A 19,470-nucleotide genomic window follows, 5' to 3' on the forward strand; every position below is an offset into this window, starting at 1 on the left:
TAAAATAAAATAAAAAATAAAATAAAAAATAAAATAAATAAAATAAAATAAAATAAAATAATAAAATAAAATAAAATAAAATAAAATAAAATAAAATAAAATAAAATAAAATAAAATAAAATAAAATAAAATAAAATAATAAAATAATAAAATAACAAAATAATAAAATAAACAACCCCCACCACTTCAAATGCCACATCTCGCAATACATGCAGGAAACAAAGCAGGTGATGATTCAGCCTTTACTGGAGCACATCAACCTGGATGTGTCTGAACACTCAGGAGTTTTTTGTTTGTTTTTTGTGTCCACAGAACACCCCGTGTGCTGCTGGACCTCTTCTTCTCCCACATATCAGCTCATGCCAATCCCTTTTGGGAACTGTCCTAGTTGTTCCTACAAGTTGCCTCCTATTTGCCCTCTTCCTGTCCCTTCCCCATCTCTCCCCATCTCTTACTGCCCACACAGCACTTTATCTTTGAGGGAGGTGGCCAGGCATGCGTGGTGCTAATCCAGGTACAAAAGGCCTTTACTTTTGGACAGTCTTAATCCACGTTTGGGTCTGGGGGCACAGCTTCCCCTTTCTGTCTCTAGACCCACTGCAGCGTCTCCATCCCGGAGGAGGAGGAGGAGGAAAGGGAGGTGTTTTCCTCCCCGAGTCACGCTTTGGAAGACGTCCTGCACCCATTCACCGTGCTCCCCACCCCCCCTGCCATCCCTCCCCCAGGGTTGCTCCTGGTGGCCACAATAAGAGGTTAGCCAGCCTATTTCAATTAGTGGCAAACCATGTGGCGTGACTCCAGGGCCTCCATATGTTCATAACTATATGCAACCGCACTTTCCTTGACGCATTCCTCATTCCAGGGAAAGGCCACATCTCCGCAGCGTGCTGGCACAAGTCACACAGGCAACTGCAGAGGGGACGGGATAATAAATACACACTCACATACGCATACACACACACATACGTCGGAAAACTTGGCACCCTCCCACCCTCTCCCGTGTTGACTGCCACATGGTCCCCATCAATTTTTGTCAGAGCCAGCCAGCCAGCCACTCGTGGATGCTGACGAGGCAGTTTCAGTAACTGAAGGGACTTCTCTGCTTTCTTCCCCCAGCCTGTAGGATTTGGGTTGGGTTTGTTTTGTTTTGTTCTTTTTTTTTTATTTTTTTGTTTTGTTTTGGTTTGGTTTGTTTTTGTTTTTGTTTTGTTTTGTTTTAAAGGCATCTACGCCTGGGAGACATGTCAGAGCCGTGACTTTGCCAGCTTCCCAGGTACTTCTTGGCTAGGGCGCGCTTCTCTGCAGCTGGGCACCAACAGCTCCTCTTTGTCCTGTGTGGGAATGGGACGGGCTCTGAAACAAAGAGGCAAGGTCCTCGCAATGCACCACCTCTACCGTCCCAAGCATCCCCAGGGGAGACTGAAGAACTCCCAGCCGTTTTTCCCGTATCAGCTACAAGGGAGGATTGCAAATGCCATGTACTCCTCCTCTACCTTGAACGCGACTGCTATCCTCGCTCTTCCATCCACAGTGTTCGTTGCACCTACCCCTCTGTCCCTCCTTTGACACTGATCTTTCTATCTTTTCCTGACTGCTAGTTCTTCTTTACACCATGCTGTGCCCTGAATATGTTGCTTTTACCCCTGACCTCATTATCTTCATTTACATTTACATCTCGTGATCTTTCCTTAATTTATAGTGGGCTTTCCAACAATGCCTGAGAAAGTGATGAAAACAAGATTTTCTTCAGCCTTTTGAACACTTGGAGGCACTTCACACCACTTGACTCTCAAGCACCCTACCTCTAACCTGCCAGGAGCCTGCTGTACTGCCTCAGCTCAGGATAAATGGGCTGTGCTCAGCACCTGCCCCCTGAAGGGCTCGCACTTGTCCTGGCCATGCAATCAGATGAAGAGTCTAAGCAAGAAATCCTGATTCCTTTCGCATTAATAACTTGAATCCTTACCTCTTGGGGACTGTGGAGAGATTTACCCAAATCTCTTCTTTGTCACTTTATTGGTGCGACACTCAAAGACTTTGATGGGCATTCAGGACACATCTCAGTGTTTGGGATCTCCTCCTGTGAGGCCCTCCTCCCTCCTTGTGATGTTTTCAGGACTTTCTGTAGGTGATCAGCAGTTTCTGCCTAGAGTTAAAAGGCAGGCTTGAATTAATGCAGGTCCCCAGGAAGATATTTGACAGATGTCAACATGTTTGCTAATAATTAATGACACAACACATGCTGCAATGGCCTCTAGGCTAGGCTGGAAGGGCTGAAACTGTGCTCAAGGGAAAGGAGCAGAAAAAGAAAAAGAAAAAGAAAAAGAAAAAAGAAAAAGAAAAAGAAAAAGAAAAAGAAAAAGAAAAAGAAAAAGAAAAAGAAAAAGAAAAAGAAAAAGAAAAAGAAAAAGAAAAAGAAAAAGAAAAAGAAAAAGAAAAAGAAAAAGAAAAAGAAAAAGAAAAAGAAAAAGAAAAAGAAAAAGAAAAAGAAAAAGAAAAAAGAAAAAAGAAAAAGAAAAAGAAAAAGAAAAAGAAAAAGAAAAAGAAAAAGAAAAAAGAAAAAGAAAAAGAAAAAGAAAAAGAAAAAGAAAAAGAAAAAGAAAAAGAAAAAGAAAAAGAAAAAGAAAAAGAAAAAGAAAAAGAAAAAGAAAAAGAAAAAGAAAAAGAAAAAGAAAAAGAAAAAGAAAAAGAAAAAGAAAAAGAAAAAGAAAAAGAAAAAGAAAAAGAAAAAGAAAAGAAAAAGAAAAAGAAAAAGAAAAAGAAAAAGAAAAAGAAAAAGAAAAAGAAAAAGAAAAAGAAAAAGAAAAAGAAAAAGAAAAAGAAAAAGAAAAAGAAAAAGAAAAAGAAAAAGAAAAAGAAAAAGAAAAAGAAAAAGAAAAAGAAAAAGAAAAAGAAAAAGAAAAAGAAAAAGAAAAAGAAAAAGAAAAAGAAAAAGAAAAAGAAAAAGAAAAAGAAAAAGAAAAAGAAAAAGAAAAAGAAAAAGAAAAAGAAAAAGAAAAAGAGGGAGGATAGCAGAACCGGGGTGACTGGACTTCCACAGAAGCAGGTCTGAGTGCCAGGGGTGGAGACCTGGTTAGGTCAGGGCCTGCTCTATGGACAGCGATTGATGGAGGATGCAGAGCTCCCTCTGAGACATAGGGGGAGTCCTAGGAGGTTTCATACATGCATCAGTCTTGTATTCCTCCGTAGGCTGCCCTTGTAATCAAGGAGGCAAGGGAGAGAGGGGGTAGTGCCACCTCCTAGCCAAATAAACTATCTGCTCTGGCTTTGATAGAACTTGTAGGCTGTGGCTGGGGTTTCTGCTACATCTATCCTGGGAATGAAACTTTTCTACCAAGTATCCATGAGTTTTCCTGCACTTTTGAGACAGGGATTCAGACCACTGGTCCCAGCTAGGGTTTTGGGCAGGCCATCACACAAGCCACCAGCATGCTGGGAGTCAGGCTTGGGTTGCAGCCTTGGGGTTTGGCTTGGTACGTGCTCTCCAGGAACTTCCTCAAATGGCTGTCTAAGAAATGCCATTTAAAAATGTCTCATCGTAATAACACAGAGATGCTGCAGAAACACAGGCACCTTTGCAACCTCAGTGAGCAGCTTCTTCAATACCAGGTTTGTCTTCTTCCTCCCTGCAGCTACCGTGCCTCCAATGGATGGGACTACCCAAACCTCTCCCGCATTGCCGAATGCGAGGTCACGTCAGCCCTTGCCATGCAGCTGAAGAAACCACATTTCTTGAGCAGACCCATTTCTCAGAGCTGGAGGCAGCTGAGCCGAGAAGATGCTTCAGGAAATGTGGAGTTCAGTGAGGGCTCGGGCCTGATCGGGGTCACGGGTAGAGTCAAGGCAATTACGAGGAAGTGCTCTGACCACGAGCCCACACGGCCTGTCAGCTCCACTAAGAGACGCGTCTTCTGACATGAACAGGGATCCTGTTAGTAGAACAGACCCTGAAAGCCATCCAAAGCTGATGAACCTTTTCCAAACCACTAGCCTGGGCTCAAGATGCAGCATCATGGGATTTCCCTGTACCTATATTATGGTACTGCTCAATTATATGCATTATAATATTTTTATCTCTCCCTCAGAAGCCCTGGGTGTTGATCACAACTGATGACAGGAGAGTGAGCAAGGACAAACATCAGCTTGGAGCTTGAGACTACAAGCTTTGGGAAGAAGGCTAGGCAGCCTGACCTCACAGATCGAAATATTACCATGTCCAAGGATGTGCAAAGTGAAAGATGAAATAAGGAGCTGGGAGGATCAAGAATCCTTGCAACACTCTGCATTTGGCTTCACTTCTCTGTCACGTCTTAGCTTTGTGACCCACACAGTCTCACTGGGACTACAACTAGAAAAGGAGCTGGAGGGGCAAAGCCATGAAGACCTCATCGATGTGCAGGACTTAGGCAGCTTCCCTGAGCTCTCCGTTGGGTTGCCCGCTGCAGCTGTAGCTGTCTTTTCAGGCCAAACTCAGGTGCATCAGCTGTGATTTGAGATGGATGAACATGGCATAAGATTCTGACAGCCATCTCAAAGAGTCCCAGCAAGTCATCATGGGAAGCGCCGTTTCCTGAGATTGGTTCTTGCACTGGAAAGGAAAGACAGAGATTCCACGTCAACATGGAGGGTCTCCAAAGGATGCTAATAGGATGCCGTGATGTGGAACCAGCCCTCTGTCTCCCTCCTCGAGATGCTTTTCTTCCCTGTTCCTGTCTACATATCTGTGAGGGCCAGTTTCCAGGGGAAACTAGAGATAGTTGCAGAGAAAACACCATTGTCAGACTCAGCCCAAATGTGTTTCCAGATAAACTGCGGATTCAAGAGATCACCTCTGTCTGGGGAGAGCCTGGGGAGAAAGTTTTCTTCCCCATCACTGCTCTGCAGGTAACAGTGGAGACCCAAGGTCCAGGAAAGCATGGACGTGGGAGTTTTACTTCCATTGGTCCACATCTTTCTCCAATTGGTCCTGAAGCACCACCCACATCCCTCTGGATCACAGCTGACCTCAACCAATATCATCTGCAGGGAAGGAGGCAAAAGGCAAGGAATAATCTGAATGGTCCGTTTTGTCAAGCTGATCTAAGGCTGATTGTCCCCGTATCTGCCTGAATCAGAGCTAAACCTCATCACCCGTTTGAAGTCTCACTTTTTGGCCCACCGGAGAACAGGGGCATGCAGACAGTTGGAAAGGCCTCCAAGCAGAGCGCAGAGAAAGATCTAGAGTTTCACTGCTGGTTGAACGAAATGAGCTGATTTTGCCAGTTGTCGGGCAGCGATCACAGCCCTGACGAATGACAGAATAAACCAAGTTCCTTCCGCAGCCAAATTCCATTGACACCTCCACAGAGCTGGCTTTCACCATCCATCACGACATCTGCTGAGGTCCACGGGAAGGGGAGAGGGTGTAGCGCTCTGTCCCACCCTGGGTTATTTTCACAGCTGGGAAAGGAGGTGGTGAACCTGGATGGGGAGGTTGGAGACTTTTCCAAGGCAGCTCACAAAAGCTGTGAAACCAGAACCAGAGCTTACAAGGCCTCAGATCCCCAGATCAGCAGCTCCAAAAGTGCCCCAGAAAGGAATTTCCCTGGTTCTGCCCAAGCAGAATTTTTCTGCACACGCATAAAATCTCTCAGCCATTGGGGTAAAAACCTGAAAGAGAGGCTCAGAGCACATGAGCAACTCCAACCCCCCTGGAGGACACAGCCTCAGGAGGGACAGGCAGGACAGTAGCCGCAGAAAGACCATGACATGCAGAACTTTTCCCTGCCCAGATACAAGACTTTTGGAAAATAACCCAACCAAGCAAGGATGGAGCTGTTTTGATTTACATCAGATGACGATGAGTCCCTTGAAAATCAGTTCCAGGTGAGCTGTGTGGAGCTGCCCAGAAGTTGCTCGCTAGTTTCTCCCTCCCTCTGCCTCCACATTCCTTGGTGCCAAAACACGTTGGAGCTGAGGATTCACAGGCCACGCAGAACAGCTCCCCTGGGAGGAGCCGTTCCACACATGCCTTCCCAATCAGCTCTCCCAGCAGAGTGGCAATGTGTAGAAACCAAATTGGTCATCACTGGCAATTGCAGAACTGGACAAAAATAGCAGAAAAAAATTTCACAATTTCCTGCACATTTTTTCTGATTGTTCCACAAAAAAAAAAAAAGACGTTGGGTTGTCCAAAAGAGAAGAATGGTTTTAGCAAGCAAAACAACAGTAATCACCTGCTTTGCTAAGTGTTTGCAAATACCATAAACTGTTTTTCTTAGCCAAATTTCATTCCTTTCCACCACCATCAGCCACTTCACCCACTTACTCACTGTGACTAATGGGAGGGGAAAGAAATTGTTGCCTTTTTTTTTCCAATGGAAAAAAAATAATAATAATTTAAAAAAAAAAAGAAAAAAGAAAAGAAAAGACAATTTTAACTCTCAAACTTTCATTTTAGTTGGAAGTGCTCTCCTTGCCTCTTCTTTGCCCCCCCCATCCCCCGGATGGGTGACACCATCCCATCTGTGGCATGAAATCATTTGGCTTTGGTCTCTTAAACATTTAGCAGTAGAAGATAGCATCTAGCTATATCCTCTCTGGCAAACAGTCAGTGGTGGGACAGGATCTTTAAGTTCAAAACACTTCTCTAAGACAGTCAATGTTCCTGGACACGTCCTTCATTAATTCTCAATTCTGCTAATTGAGTTATCAAAGCTGTGTTGGAGGGGGAGAATTGTTTATATTTATTTCTTTCTGGGTTGTAGACATTGCCAGTAGAGTCTTCAAAATAAGAAAAGAAAAACCCTCTGACTCGCTGCCCAGAAACTCAATCCCAAAAGCCTCCTCCCAACCTCTGTTTACAAAATTATAAGCTTTCTTTGTCCTAACCATTTTCCTGTTACAATAATATTCTTCATCTTCTATCTGACTTTTTTTTTTTTTTTTGGAGCATGGAAAATATGATTTCATTGTGAAAGGATTTCTTATGAATCAATACAGCAAAGAGAACACAGAGATGTTTGCAGTAAATCACCCTTGAAGCAGAGACATGTAGAAAATGAGTTACAAGAACAAGTAGATAATCCCAAGCCATTTCCAGATGGAAGGAGGTTATATTTTCCATACACTGTATCTGGTTTTTGTGTCACAAAACACACCGGTATTTATTTAAAGTATTTTTTTTTCTTGTACCGTAGGGTTATGATTACATGAAACGAGTTTCCAAAAATTACAAAAATTGGCCTCCTTCAGGTTACAAATGGAAGAACTGAGATACTGAGTTCAGACCAGCTAAGGTTTTTGGAGTTAGGAGCCGAGTCCAGCAGCAGAAGGCTGACTTCCACCCAGCGAGGTTCCCTCCGCTGCTGGAACGGCCACGACCAGCTCAGAGCTCTGATTTTCCAGTGCTCTGCAACTTCGTTCACCCACTGCTCCCTGGCTGGCAGGGACCACATTTGGAGGTAGGCAGGCTTGCTTCTCCCCTTCCGTAAAGTGAACTCTGTCATCATCATCTCCTCAGAGAAGGCTTGGCAGGACCGAGCTCCTGGCGACCGGAGAAAGCCGCTGAGTTCTTGGAAGCACTGGACTGAGAGCAGCCTGTCTGAGCCGTGCACCAAACTGGGTGTTAGGTACCGAGCTGTCCTCCTAAAGGGGAGGCATCTGAAAGACATTTGGAGAGCGTCTGGGTGGAATCAGGACTGGCCGCTACCCAAGGGACTGAGGTACGTCCTCCGAGCAATCCACTCCACCTAAAACCTAGACAGGTAAATTAGGGAACTACCACATCACCCTTCCAAGAACTCCCTGAGACCTGAGAAGCCGGTGGAAAATCATCCCATGGGCTCTTTGTTGAACCGTGGCTCATGAATGCTGCAAGGCAGCTGAGAAACCAATGGCTGTGGTAGATGCAACCTCAGATGTGCAAGCAAACAAGCAACCTGTGAAGAAATAAACGTAAAACCAGACTTCTCAAAGCTGAGTCTAGCTGTGGGTGGGCAGCACACAAAACCCCCTGTGCAGACATTTTGGGTGTCATGTTCCAGAAGGGGGAGAGGGCCCCTGAGTTTTAACTCCCGTTCATGCAACGTTCCCAGTAAACCTGTCACCTTCTGCTCACAGTTCTGCTGAACTGAAGGGTCTCCAGATAGTGGTCACAGTCTGATTGCGACCTGATGCCTCCTGTGCCCTCACCAGCAGCACAGAGCATTCAGCCCAGCTGCAGGGTGTGCCACGCCAGCCCCTTTCCTTACTCTGTAGATAGACAGAAGTGAGCAAAACAGGAGCTGGATCTGCAGTAAGCCCCCTGGCCATTCCCCTGCTGTGAATTCCTAGTCCTAATTGTGCTGACAGCGGGTGGGACCTGCACCTGCTTGGAGATCAGGGGTTTCACACTCAGTGCAAGCTCCTGAGGGCACGACAAGAAGTCTCCAGTCCCAACGGGTCACCGAGCAATGGGAATAGTGCAACCAGTGCTGAGACCCCTCTCTGTGAGGCTGAAGGAGACCCTTCAGCTTTCTGATGGATGGGCTGCCAGGGCTCTGTGTGCACCGGCTGACTGTTTGAACCCTTTTTCTTTCTTTATTTATTTTTTATTATTTTTTTTTTCCGGGAAAAGCTGGCACTCCAGTTATTCCAGTGCTCCCCTGCCCTTAAAAACCTGCCTTTCTTCTAGCGTGTCAAATACACCGGTCTATATGAGGAGCAGCAGCGAGCCTGGAAAGCTGGCCTGGGGCCGGGAGAAATGTCAATAGGAGAGGAAGTATCTGTCACATACACACACACGAGGCTCCATCAGCCAAGTCATCTTTGGCCTGCTGCTCTCTCCTCCTGCTCTCGGCAGCCCCATCGGTAGGGACCGACCGACCTCTAGTGGTGTGAGCCCACAGTGCTACCAAAAGCATCCTCGGGCTGGGAGGAGGCTGGATCCACAAAAGAGCAGCTTCCAAGTGCAGAGTTTTCTCCCCTGAGGAATGCAAGGTCCCACATGGGTGAAGACATTTGGGGAGAGGCAGGAGAAGCTGGCACTGGACCTCTAGAGACAGCAGAAAAGGGACAAAATGGATGGGAGAGGAACTGGAGGGAAGCAGCCCCGAGGGCTCGGGTCACCAGCGTTGCCTTGGGACCTGCATTGCCAACCCCTCAGCATCCCCACCTGGTGCTCCCCAAGGTCTGGTGGCTCTGAGATGGCTTTTGGTCAAAATGATGTGGGAGAGAGCAGAGATGGGGTAGCAGGGTGCTGACACTGGAGGGGGGTTGTGAGGCCGGGTGGCCTGATCGTTAGTGTCCTTCGTTCTTGTCCTGCGCTGCACATGGTGACTCTTCTTCTGCTTGGGCAGCAGTTTCTGAAGCTGCTGCAGAGGGGATGTCCCCCTGTTTCCCAGCAGTGTGAAGAGGAAAAAATCCAGGAATGAGTACCAGGGCCCTATAAAAGCTCACAGTCGAGCTCTTTTTCTTGCTGGAGGGTGTGTAGGATCTCCCTCTCCCCGGGCTGGGGCTGGAGCCAGGGGCCCTTGGGAACAAGGGACAGACATTGCTTGCAACCCATCAGGCCAAGGCGGAGAGCAGCCTGAGCAAGGCTGAGGTTTCTCTCACATGGAAGTGTGAGCTATAAAGATGTGTGAAACCCTATCCCCAGCACTATCCATATCAAAGGGTTCAAGGGGGGTCTGCTTTAAAATAGGACCTTGGCACGGGTTCCTGCTTCTCCTCACGTCTTACTGAGCCAACACCGTGCCAAAATGTCAGCTTGGCTGCTCCACATGTCCCAGGCATCCCTGGCATGTCCTACAAAGCTTTCCGGTGTTCCCAGGGAGATTGCTGCCTCCACCGACAGCCTCTCCCAGCTCCTCTCAGTGGAGGCCCTGAGCTCCATCTCCACAGCCGAGGAGCGAGTCTCAGCTGAGGTGCCAGGAAGAAGGACTGGGGACACGCATGTAAAGGTATTTTGGGGACAGCATTGGCCAAATTGTGGGCTCAATCCAGGCTGTCTCAAAGGGAAGAGACTGCAAAGACTATATCCTGAGTCACCACAACCATTTTCTCCCACCCTGCCCTGGATTTTTTTCCTCGTTTTTGCCCCTCTCGTTTTGGTGCACTTGTAAAATCCCAGCCCAGAGAGGGAGCCCACATGAGCAAAAGCCTTTCCAGATTGCCCCGAGGCTGGTGGGTGAAGTTGCCCCCTGCTCTCCCAGCTGGAAGGAGAAGCTCAGCAGAGATACCTGGCAGAAAAAAAAAATAATAATATTTTTTTTTTTAAAAAAAGGAGACCTCTTTAAAACCAAACATGTTTGCCAAGCATCTCCAATGAAGACAGACCGCTCTCACACAAGCCACCCCACAGGCAGCGAGGAGTCCGGACACCCAGCTCCAGCCACAAATCACTCTTCTCCTCTCCCCCCTATCTCTGTCAAGCAGCTGCAGTGTGTCCCGGCAGAGCTCTGCTGCAGAGGAGCCGAGGGCGCTGCCGAATTCTTGCTCCGACTCAAACGCCGGCTCCCTGCCGCATGCGGATCTCATTAGAGCCTGGCTCTTCTGGCAAGGGCTCTGTGCACAGTCACGAGAAGCTGCTCACTGGTGACTTGTTTCATCCAGTTGTTGGAGGCTTGAAACAATGAGCTTGCAAATATCGCATTCCTCCCCTTCTCTTTTCCTTTCTTTCTCTCTCTCTTTTTTTTTTTTTAAATGAGGAATGAGGGGGGAAGTAAAGAGTGGGTAGCACTGGAGGATGGTGTTAGCAGAGGTGGGAGAAAAAAGATCAGAGGGGTATTTCTGCCCTGCAGTGAATACAGATGCCTGTGAGTGTACCTGTGCGTGCCTCACAATGTCCCTCTTCAGGGACTGTCCCAGCTGTCTGGCACCATTACCAGCTCCTCGTGTAATTACAAACTCCCTGACTCAGGGAGGAAAAGCGGGAGCAGGACCCCTAGCACCACCACCAGAAAGCTGCCACAAAGCAGATGCCGAGGCCACACAGCTGTCCCACTGTCCCCAGGACAGGCACATCCCTCCTTCCCTTCAGCCCTCTTTCTCTCCTGAGCGTGTCAATGAGGCTGCCTTGCTAAGACACCCGCCTGATTGCACTTTGCCTGCTGTATACATCAGCCCCCGGGGGACTCCTCTGAGCTCCAGCCCTGAACGTGCACCCAGGACCTCGTGTCTGCCCCCTTCATCCCTGATGGCCAAAATCTTCTGCTGGGAGCCCTGGTCCTGCAGGATCCAAGGCTGCACGGTGCTGCTGGAGGGGTGGGAAGGGTCTCCAGCACCGAGGGGTTTCACAGGGGCATTTTGCTCAGGTGAGAGGCGGGCAGGGTCTGGCGGAGGCTCTGAAGACCACGCAAGCCTGGGGCCAGCACCCTCAAGGTGCCCCTGTTGTCCCAGCCCTACAGCCACGGGGCAGGCTCCAAGCCCCTTGACCCCAACAACACCCAACCCCACCTGCACCTGAGCCTGCCCCAGCATCCCAGAGGAACAGGAGCAAAATCTGGAGGTGGGCTGCAGGAGGAGAGCTGCAGGAGAAGGTGGCTGCAGGTGAGGAGGCCTCACCTCCCGCCCGGCCCTCTTTGGGCAGGCGTCGGTCCCAGGCCTCCATCACTTGGAGGCACATCCCTGTAGATGGAGCCAGAACCTCACAAGGCAGAAGGACAGCCCGGTCCTGCCCACCGCCCTTCTCCGAGGGACAGCCCAGACCTCCTGCAGGCCGCCCTGCTCCAGCTCAGCCCCTCCCTCCCCTCGAAGACCTCCAGGGTTTCACCTCCACTCTCTCTCCGAGTAAACCCACCGTGTCATACTATCCCTCTTTGTTCAATATTTAACCCCAAATCCCTTTGTTGCCTTTCTCTGTCCACCATGGACGTGGAGAATGGGAAAATGCTGCCCCACAGACCTCCCACCAAGCAGTAACACCTTCCTGGGATGGTGACCATGCCCCCATAGCTACTTCGGGGGGGGCTTTTCTCACCCACAGCCCTGTAATGGACCTCCCCAGGCCCTGCTGGGATGGGTGGTGGCGCTCATCCTTGTTGTCTCCTGCAGCCAGCTTGGTCCCCTCCCAGAGAAGGCCACAGGGCATTTTTGGGGTGCTGTGCTACTCAGACCCAGTCTGTGTGCCCGGAGGAGCCCCGTGCACTTGGGCAAGGATCCAGTGCCCCTCAGCCCGTGGGCTGTGGTGTCACCATCGCACGCTGTGGCCGAGCAGCCGAGGGATGCAGAAATTCAGCAGCAGCATCCCAGACACCAATGGCAGGGCTTGCAGCCTGCAGGGAGGTGCTGCCCCTCACATGCACAGCCAGGAAAGCTCACGTGTGCACTCACACGTGTGTTGGTGCCGGGGCAGGCTTTCTAGCACATTCCAGTGGACTCAGCATCATCCGTGTGGACAAATCCCTCACCTTCAGTGCTGTGTGTGTTGGGTGGCAAATGCAGGCTCAGGCTGGCAGGGGATGCTTGGCTTCAGTGGTTGCAACGAGAACGGGGACAGACAGGGTCCACTCTTTGCCAAGCAGGGTGAGGACGTGAGCGTGTTTGCCCCAGCCCGAACTTGAGGTTGGCTTTTGTCTGCATTGGATCTTTTCCATCCGTCCCACCCCAGGGATGTTGGCTGGTCCCGGCCTTTGCCCATACATGATGCTGATGAAAAGCTGGACTGTCACACCTTCTGTCCCCTTCTGTCACTCCTTGAGGGGCCCCAGCACCCTTGGTAAGCCTGGGAGAGGGTGAAAGTGAAAGAAGAGGAGACTGCCCCATCCCCACCACTGGCTGCCCAGAGCCTGACCAGGTCTCCAAGCAAGTCAGCTGGAAATATTTGCCCCCTGTGAAGGCTTGTGCCCTGAGCCCTGTTCATGGCTTCCCAGCAGCTCGGCTGTCCAGCATCAAGCTCTCTTCTGGAGGTGGGTGGCAGGGGGCCACCTCCCACAGCCCCTCCAGAACCACTCCCTGGGTGGCCCTGAGCCCCTAGAGCAGGGACTGAAAAGAGAAAAAAATAAATAAAAATAAAAAATCTCTGCTTTAGGTACGTGAAGGAAGGGACTGGATAGGCACGGGGAGAGGCGATGGGGGTGTGGAGCTGGTGGGACCTGTCCCTGCTGGTGACACCACTGGCCTGGCCTGGGGACAGCGGCGAGCTGCAGAGAGGAAGCCCCTGAAACGCCTGCGCTGCACAGCTCGGCGAGGGAGCGCGGGTGGCAGATAAGAACATGTTGAGGAAAAACACAAACCAGAAGCTCCCGAGGAATTTTGGAAAGGAAATGGGGAATTAACTGCAGAAGAAAAGGGGGGGGGGGGGGGCGGGGGTAGGGAGGGGAGGAGGGAAGGCACAGCGTTTTCTGGCTCGCAGCAAGCAGCCTGCCCGTGCCACTTCGGCACCCCTCGGTGCCTCCCAAGGTCCCCCCGAGCAGCCTGGCTCCAGTGCACATCGCTTGGTGCCCACCCACAGCCCCACGGCTGGATTTGGGGGGGTCCAGAAACCATCCCCTTTCATCCCCTCTGCATTTTTTTACCCCTCCTGCCTTTGCACAAGCCCCCCAGCACGGGGTCCCCTCCGAGCAGCCCCCTCCATCCGCTCCTCGCCCCGCAGCTATTTTGGAGAGAGGCAGGAGGTATTTTTAGTGCTCCCGGCTCCCAGGAGAAGCTCCGAGCCTCTGAGCCGCAGCAGCGCTGGCGCCAGAGAAACTGCCGCTGCTCTGGCTGATATTTCTTGTATAATTAAACTCAATCCATCCCGGGGGCCGGGTCTTGGCCACCAACTCAGCGAGGAGGGGAAGGAGCGGAGCCAGGGAGCTGGGGGCTGAGGGCTCCGACAGATGCTGGGAATTGCTCCGGCAGCAGCGCGGGAAAAGCCGGGGCTGCAGCTCCGGGGGGAGCCGCTTTGTTTTAGCAGGCAGGATGGCTCCAAAAGGGGCGGCACATGGGGTTTGAGGGGTGCAGAGCTCAGCCCGAGCCATGACCTTGGCAAAGGCAAAAGACCCCCATGGGCTCTGCAGGGACGAGACCTGCTCTCAGGGGCACATCATCCATCACCCCCTCGGTGCCTGGGACAACCTAGGACAAAGCAGCGGGATGTGAAGAGCGCCCAGTGCTTGCAGGGGCTCCCAGAAAGATGGAGACATCCCTGCCGACTAACAAAGGCCAAAAGCGGAGCTCGAGCCTTGTAGGCAGTCCTCAGGCTCCCTGGTGAACCAGCATCTGGAGAGCACCAGCTGCGGCTAAGGCTGATGAGGAGCAGCACAGCCCCCACGTCTTCCCACACCCACCGCCGGCCCCGAGCCTGCCATCGAGGAATGGGGGGGGGGGGCAGACTGCAGAAAACACAGCACCCCCAGCATTGTTGGTCTTTTTTTTGTTGTTGTTGGTTGGTTGGTGGTTTGTTTGTTTGTTTGTTTGTTTCCCCCTGTGCAAAAAGAACAGAGCATTTCTTCCTGCACTCCCTTAAATTAAGCTACATTCCCAGCGATCCAGACACCGAGCTGGCATTCCAAGCAACAGTATATTTTATATAACTGATTTTCGTTTTTACCACTTTATAAAGCCATACAATGAACTGCAGAGAATTAGACGTCTGTACAAAGGGGAAGACGAAAGCGGAGTCACATTCACACGCAGACATGGTGCGACCGAAGTCATCTTTACACGCGCGACGACATCATGGGCACAGAGATACAAAATATAACGTATTTTTCCATCTATATAAATACACAGAAATGGGCAAGTCTGAAAGTTTTAAACTGTTCATTAACACTGATTAGCAAATAAATCGGTAACGTTCCCAAAGTAACAAAGACAACAACAGGGAAAAAAAAAAAAACATACAAAACACGGGATCCGCCAACAGAAACATTGGGTTGCTTCCTTTTTTCTTTTTTTTTCTTTCCTTTTTAAGGAAAAGAAAAAAAAAATAGTAACCCCAAACCAACCTCGCAATTTGCAAAACAAACGAACGAAATCAAACAAGCCCCTGCGGGCTCCTTTGCTGTCTGATCTCCCTGCCTGCTCCAACGGGAAGGTATGACTTTTGCTGATGCTGCCGTCTGGGTTTTTGGGGCAACTGGTTTGTTACCTGCCCGACCTGCTGGGTGGGGATCTGCTCAGCCCGTCACACTTTGCGCTTCAGCTCGGGCTTTTGAACTCATTGGAAAAAGAAAAAAAAAATCAATGCCTGGCAGCTGCAGCCAAATCCAGGTGGGACCTGGGGGCTGGGACAACGCCTGGGGCTGCACACGGGTGATCCCCCAAAATAGGTACTGGAGGCAGCGAGTTGAATGGGAGCTCCACGTTTTGCACGCTGCAGGCCCCCAGTGCCGGCTCCGCTCTGGGGCCCCCATTTGGGGACGGGCAACAAGATGAATCCCACGGGGAGCCTTTGTGAATGGGCAGCAAAAGGGACAGCAAAGGGAGGAAGGGGGTTCTTCTCCGAAGAACGAACCAACACAAAGAGGGCACGTACAACAAATTTACACAAACAAAAAAAAAATTTTTATATATATATATATATATATATGGGGAAAAGTGCGTTTTTAAGGATATCTTTGGCAAGAATATATGCAGTTCTTTGTGCAGGAAGGAGGGATATGTTTGTGTGTGTGTGTGTGTGTGAGAGAGATAACATCCGGCTGCTGAACACGGCAGTGTGATTACAACGAAACATATGCTGGGCTTAACTCGCACAAGCTTGGCTCTCAAATACCAAATACTGCATCGAAAAACCAAAGAAAAACCAAAGAACCTTTTCCATCCCTTTCATAAGGAAAAATATCACTGCGGTGCTGGGTCCCCACTGGCCCCAGGCAACGCGAACTGGGGACAGAAAGGGGAGCTACACCTAAGAACGTAACTTAAAAAAAAAAAGGAGCTAAAAGAAGAAAAGTGCCTTTAAAGGTAGCTGACAAACACCCGGCTACATCATTGGAAGCTCTGTGTTAAAAAAATATATAACCATCGGGCGATTTTGCTAGTGTCCGAGGTTGGGATGCGGTGTAAATCTCTGGCTTCAGCGAGTGGGTTAGTTTGGGAGCCGTGAGAGGTCCCAGCTCGAAGCAGGCGTGATGCTGCCGGCAGGTATCTGCTGTGCTCGACATCTCTGGGGTGCTTTAATCTGCTTCCTTGTACGGGGAGGAGAGGATGAATGGGAGTTTCAAGCACCGGTTTCCGAGGCAGCAGATTAAAATAAAATTACATTATTATCATCTCTTCTCTTTCTTAGCAGTGAGAAAACGAAGTCTGAAAAATAGAGACTTTCAAAAATATATATTTATATATCTATAAACACAGTGTTTTCTCTAATTGGTTAACGGCAGGGTGAGGAGATTACGGGTGAGATCGTCTCTCGTCTCGCTTGAATTTCGCAGAAGGAGGGAATCGCTTTTGAAACATCAAAAATAATATATATATATATATATGAAAAGGTCTCCGCATCCATGCGGGCAAGGGGGAGCTGGGCGGGGGGGAAACCCCCTGGCCGCCCCCCCTTATCCCGCCGCAGTCTCGCACCCAAATCCCCGCTACGCATCCAACGCTCGCCATACGCCAGCCTCCGGCCACGCCGGCCCCCTCCGCGTGCCCACGCCGCTCGCTCTCTCGCGCACACACACACGCACACGCACGCGCCCCCGGTCACACGCATGTCACCCGCACGCCCCCCACCACCACCACGAAGTGGGGACCCCGCGCCCAACCCCGGCGTTTTTCCTCGCTCTTGGTTTGCTTTCAACGTGTTGGGTGTTATTTTGTCTCCGGGGCGGGGTGGAAGGCGGATATAATGGGGGAGATACGATGCGCAGAAAGCAATATGGCAAAAAAATAAATATTTTTGGAGTGTAAATTTAACCTTTGTTCCTCCTTAAAATTCTGTTAGCTTACAGTATTTCTTCGGTATAGCTCCTATATATATTATAGCTATCAAGGCAAGGGTGGTCCGAGGGAGGCGAGCTCGCCGGGGGGACTGCAGTACTAAGTTTCTAAATTTTGCCCCCAACAGGCTATCTGGGCCACTTTGCACTGAAACTTCTCCAAAAAAATAAAAATAAAAATGTTCTCAGCTTTTGCGTTCGCCATGCTCCTGCCCCGTGCAGAGCTGGTGGATCAGCTGCTGCCCCGCAGCCGCCGGCTCGGAGGGGATGCTCGCAGCCTGGGGCTGGGACCTCTACTCCCCAAAACCGTGGCGCCCTGCCGCAAGGGCACAGGGGCCCTTGGCCAGCAGCTCGGCTCCCAGCGAGGGCTGGCTCTCATCACAACCCCAGGCAAAGGGAAGAGCCTCAGCTGCTGCAAACCCGCCGTGCATCAGGGGGGCGCGAGCCTTCGGCCATGGGGGAAGGCAGAGGGTGGCTCTCAGAGGACCTGTGGCCTCCCCACCGAGCCAAAGTAGCCCAGCAACTGCTGGTCCATTCCTTTCCTTTTTTTTTTTTAATACATTTTCTTCCTTCTTTTTTCTTTTTTTTTTTTTTTTAACGTGGCCTCCAAAACAAAAATGAGAAAAAGCGCCTGAGTTACTTGTAGTCATTCGCCTTTCGTGCAACTTGAACGTCCATGCAATTTAAAAACTGCTTGCACGTCTCTGAAGAGAGATAGGGCCAGCCACGGGTCCGCTGCTCTGCACAGGAAACTGTGCAAGCATCCGCTATTATTATTATTATTATTATTATTACTACAATATTTTTCTTTCTTTTTTGTTGTTGTTATGAGAACGTGTGACAGGCTGCAGGATAAGACTGCCAAAGAGGACTGGTGATGGGAGGGAAAAGGGGAAGACGGGAGAGGAGGCGACTTTCTCCACCAGCCCAGGAGGTTCCTGGGGAGCATCCTCCCGCTCCCAAGCGTGGAGCAGCAGGAGCCCCACAGGTTCGGGCTGCCCAGGTACCAGCACCCCAGGAGGCGTGGAGAGGCTGCGATGCCCCTCTCCGGGTGGACTCGTGCTGCCTCACCTGTGAGCGGTGCTGGAATCTGAGCAGGCTCTGGGCCAGCTGCTGAGGTCAGCCCAAAGCCGAGTTCCCAGGGGATAAGAGGGTTTGGGATCAAGCCCTCGTATGCCCCAGAAAGGCGGCCATCAGGTTTCGGGCTCAGCGCAGAGGCTGGCAAGACCCTCCGCTGCAGCACGGCAAGGGAATGTTTCCAAGGGCATCTCCTCCGGTGTCCTGCAGACCTGTCCCACAATGCGGCAGGGCGTTACTCCTACGGGTTGCATCGAACACACAGCAGGCATGCGCCGATGAAGCTTCTTCCGTGGCTTTTGCCAGTTTGTTTCTTTTTTTTTTTTTTTTGCCAGATAGAAGATGTCAGTCATGATCCTGCGTTCGGTCCAGAGCAAACATCACCATTCGGTGCAGCCTCGGGACCGCGATGCCGAAAGCTGGAACACCTCTCACCGCCGCCTTCGCCTTGGTTACCTTCCCTGCGGTGGGACATGCACCCATGTCCCTTCCCTGTCTGGCGTGACTTCGTGGCTCTGGTACGTAGGTGCGTGGCTTAGATTCCTCTATGTGTGTGTTTGGCTTGTGTTGAGTTTTTAGGGGTTTTGTTCTTTTTTTTTTTTTCGTTGCTGTTGTTTGCTGTTTTCCTCCAAAATTCCAACCCTTTCCCCCCCCCCGATTCACTTCCCTCTCCCACAATGCACTTCCTCACACTCCTTCTCGGATCAGCTCCAAGTCCTTCTCCAAAATTCAAGAATCACCCGCGAGCACCGGCTCATCTTTTCTGGCCGGAGCCAAGCATGACTCTGGAGACAAAGTTGACGATGGCTGCAGCTGGCTGGTCCGGGTCCAGCTCCGCGAAGAGGTGGCAGACGTTGTCCGTGGTGCTCCCTTGCTTCCTGGCCACGAAGCCGAAGAGCCTGGGTAGGGAAAAGGAGAGAGGTTTGCCAGTGTTCCTCACCCAAGGGACACCACCACCCTCTTCCAGCAAGCCATGTCCACCTTCCCCTCTCCAACATCCACCTCCCATGGCCTGGAGTGAGATATCCTATGCCCCAACAGCCTCCTCTTCCCCTTGCTGTAGTTCCTTTGAAGACCAGCTTTCCACCTTCTCTTGGCCAAACCCTCCTTGCCCTGAGCACGCCCACCACCCTCCCCAAACCGTCCCCAAGGAGGGACCTTGGGGTATGCAAGTGAGCTGGAAAGGCCACGCGGGGACACGGGGCGTGCAGACCCACACGCTCCTGCCCACAAAGCTGGATGAGGCCATGTGGTTATTTCCGTCAGTCTCTCCCCCAGTAAAGAAAATGTCTTTTTTTTTTTTTTTTTTTTTTAATTAGAACATGCAAACTCAAGTTATAAATACAGGGGAACAGAATGTGAGACAGGCCCAGGCTGCGGCGTTTCTAATTGGAGAGGGGAAATATCTCAGCAGCTGGACATCCTAATAAAAACCCCTTCGCTAACACAATGGCTAAAATTAGTGGGATTTAACCCCTGGAACTGGGCTCAGCTCCTGGGGCTGTGCTCTCGTGCTTGGGTGAAATGTTCCTGCAGCAAGGAGGCGAGCCCATCACTCGGGTGACCATGGGGC

The 19,470-nt window shown here is 50.4% G+C and overlaps 1 protein-coding gene across 16 annotated transcripts in view; it reads right to left on the minus strand.

Annotated features, from left to right (window-relative positions):
• Positions 1 to 14,442: 14,442 nt before the first annotated feature.
• The window catches only part of TNS1 (tensin 1), a 55,488-nt gene continuing 50,460 nt past the window's right edge, over positions 14,443 to 19,470 (minus strand). For all 16 annotated transcript variants that reach the window (XM_066999021.1, XM_066999015.1, XM_066999013.1 and 13 more), the window contains one exon: positions 14,443 to 18,796. In XM_066999021.1, the coding sequence (XP_066855122.1) occupies positions 18,652 to 18,796 (145 nt within the window). In that variant the 3' untranslated portion in view covers positions 14,443 to 18,651. The remainder of the gene's footprint in view (positions 18,797 to 19,470) is intronic.

Source organism: Anser cygnoides, chromosome 6 (genome assembly GCF_040182565.1).
Source record: "Anser cygnoides isolate HZ-2024a breed goose chromosome 6, Taihu_goose_T2T_genome, whole genome shotgun sequence".
NCBI classification, from domain to species: domain Eukaryota; kingdom Metazoa; phylum Chordata; class Aves; order Anseriformes; family Anatidae; genus Anser; species Anser cygnoides.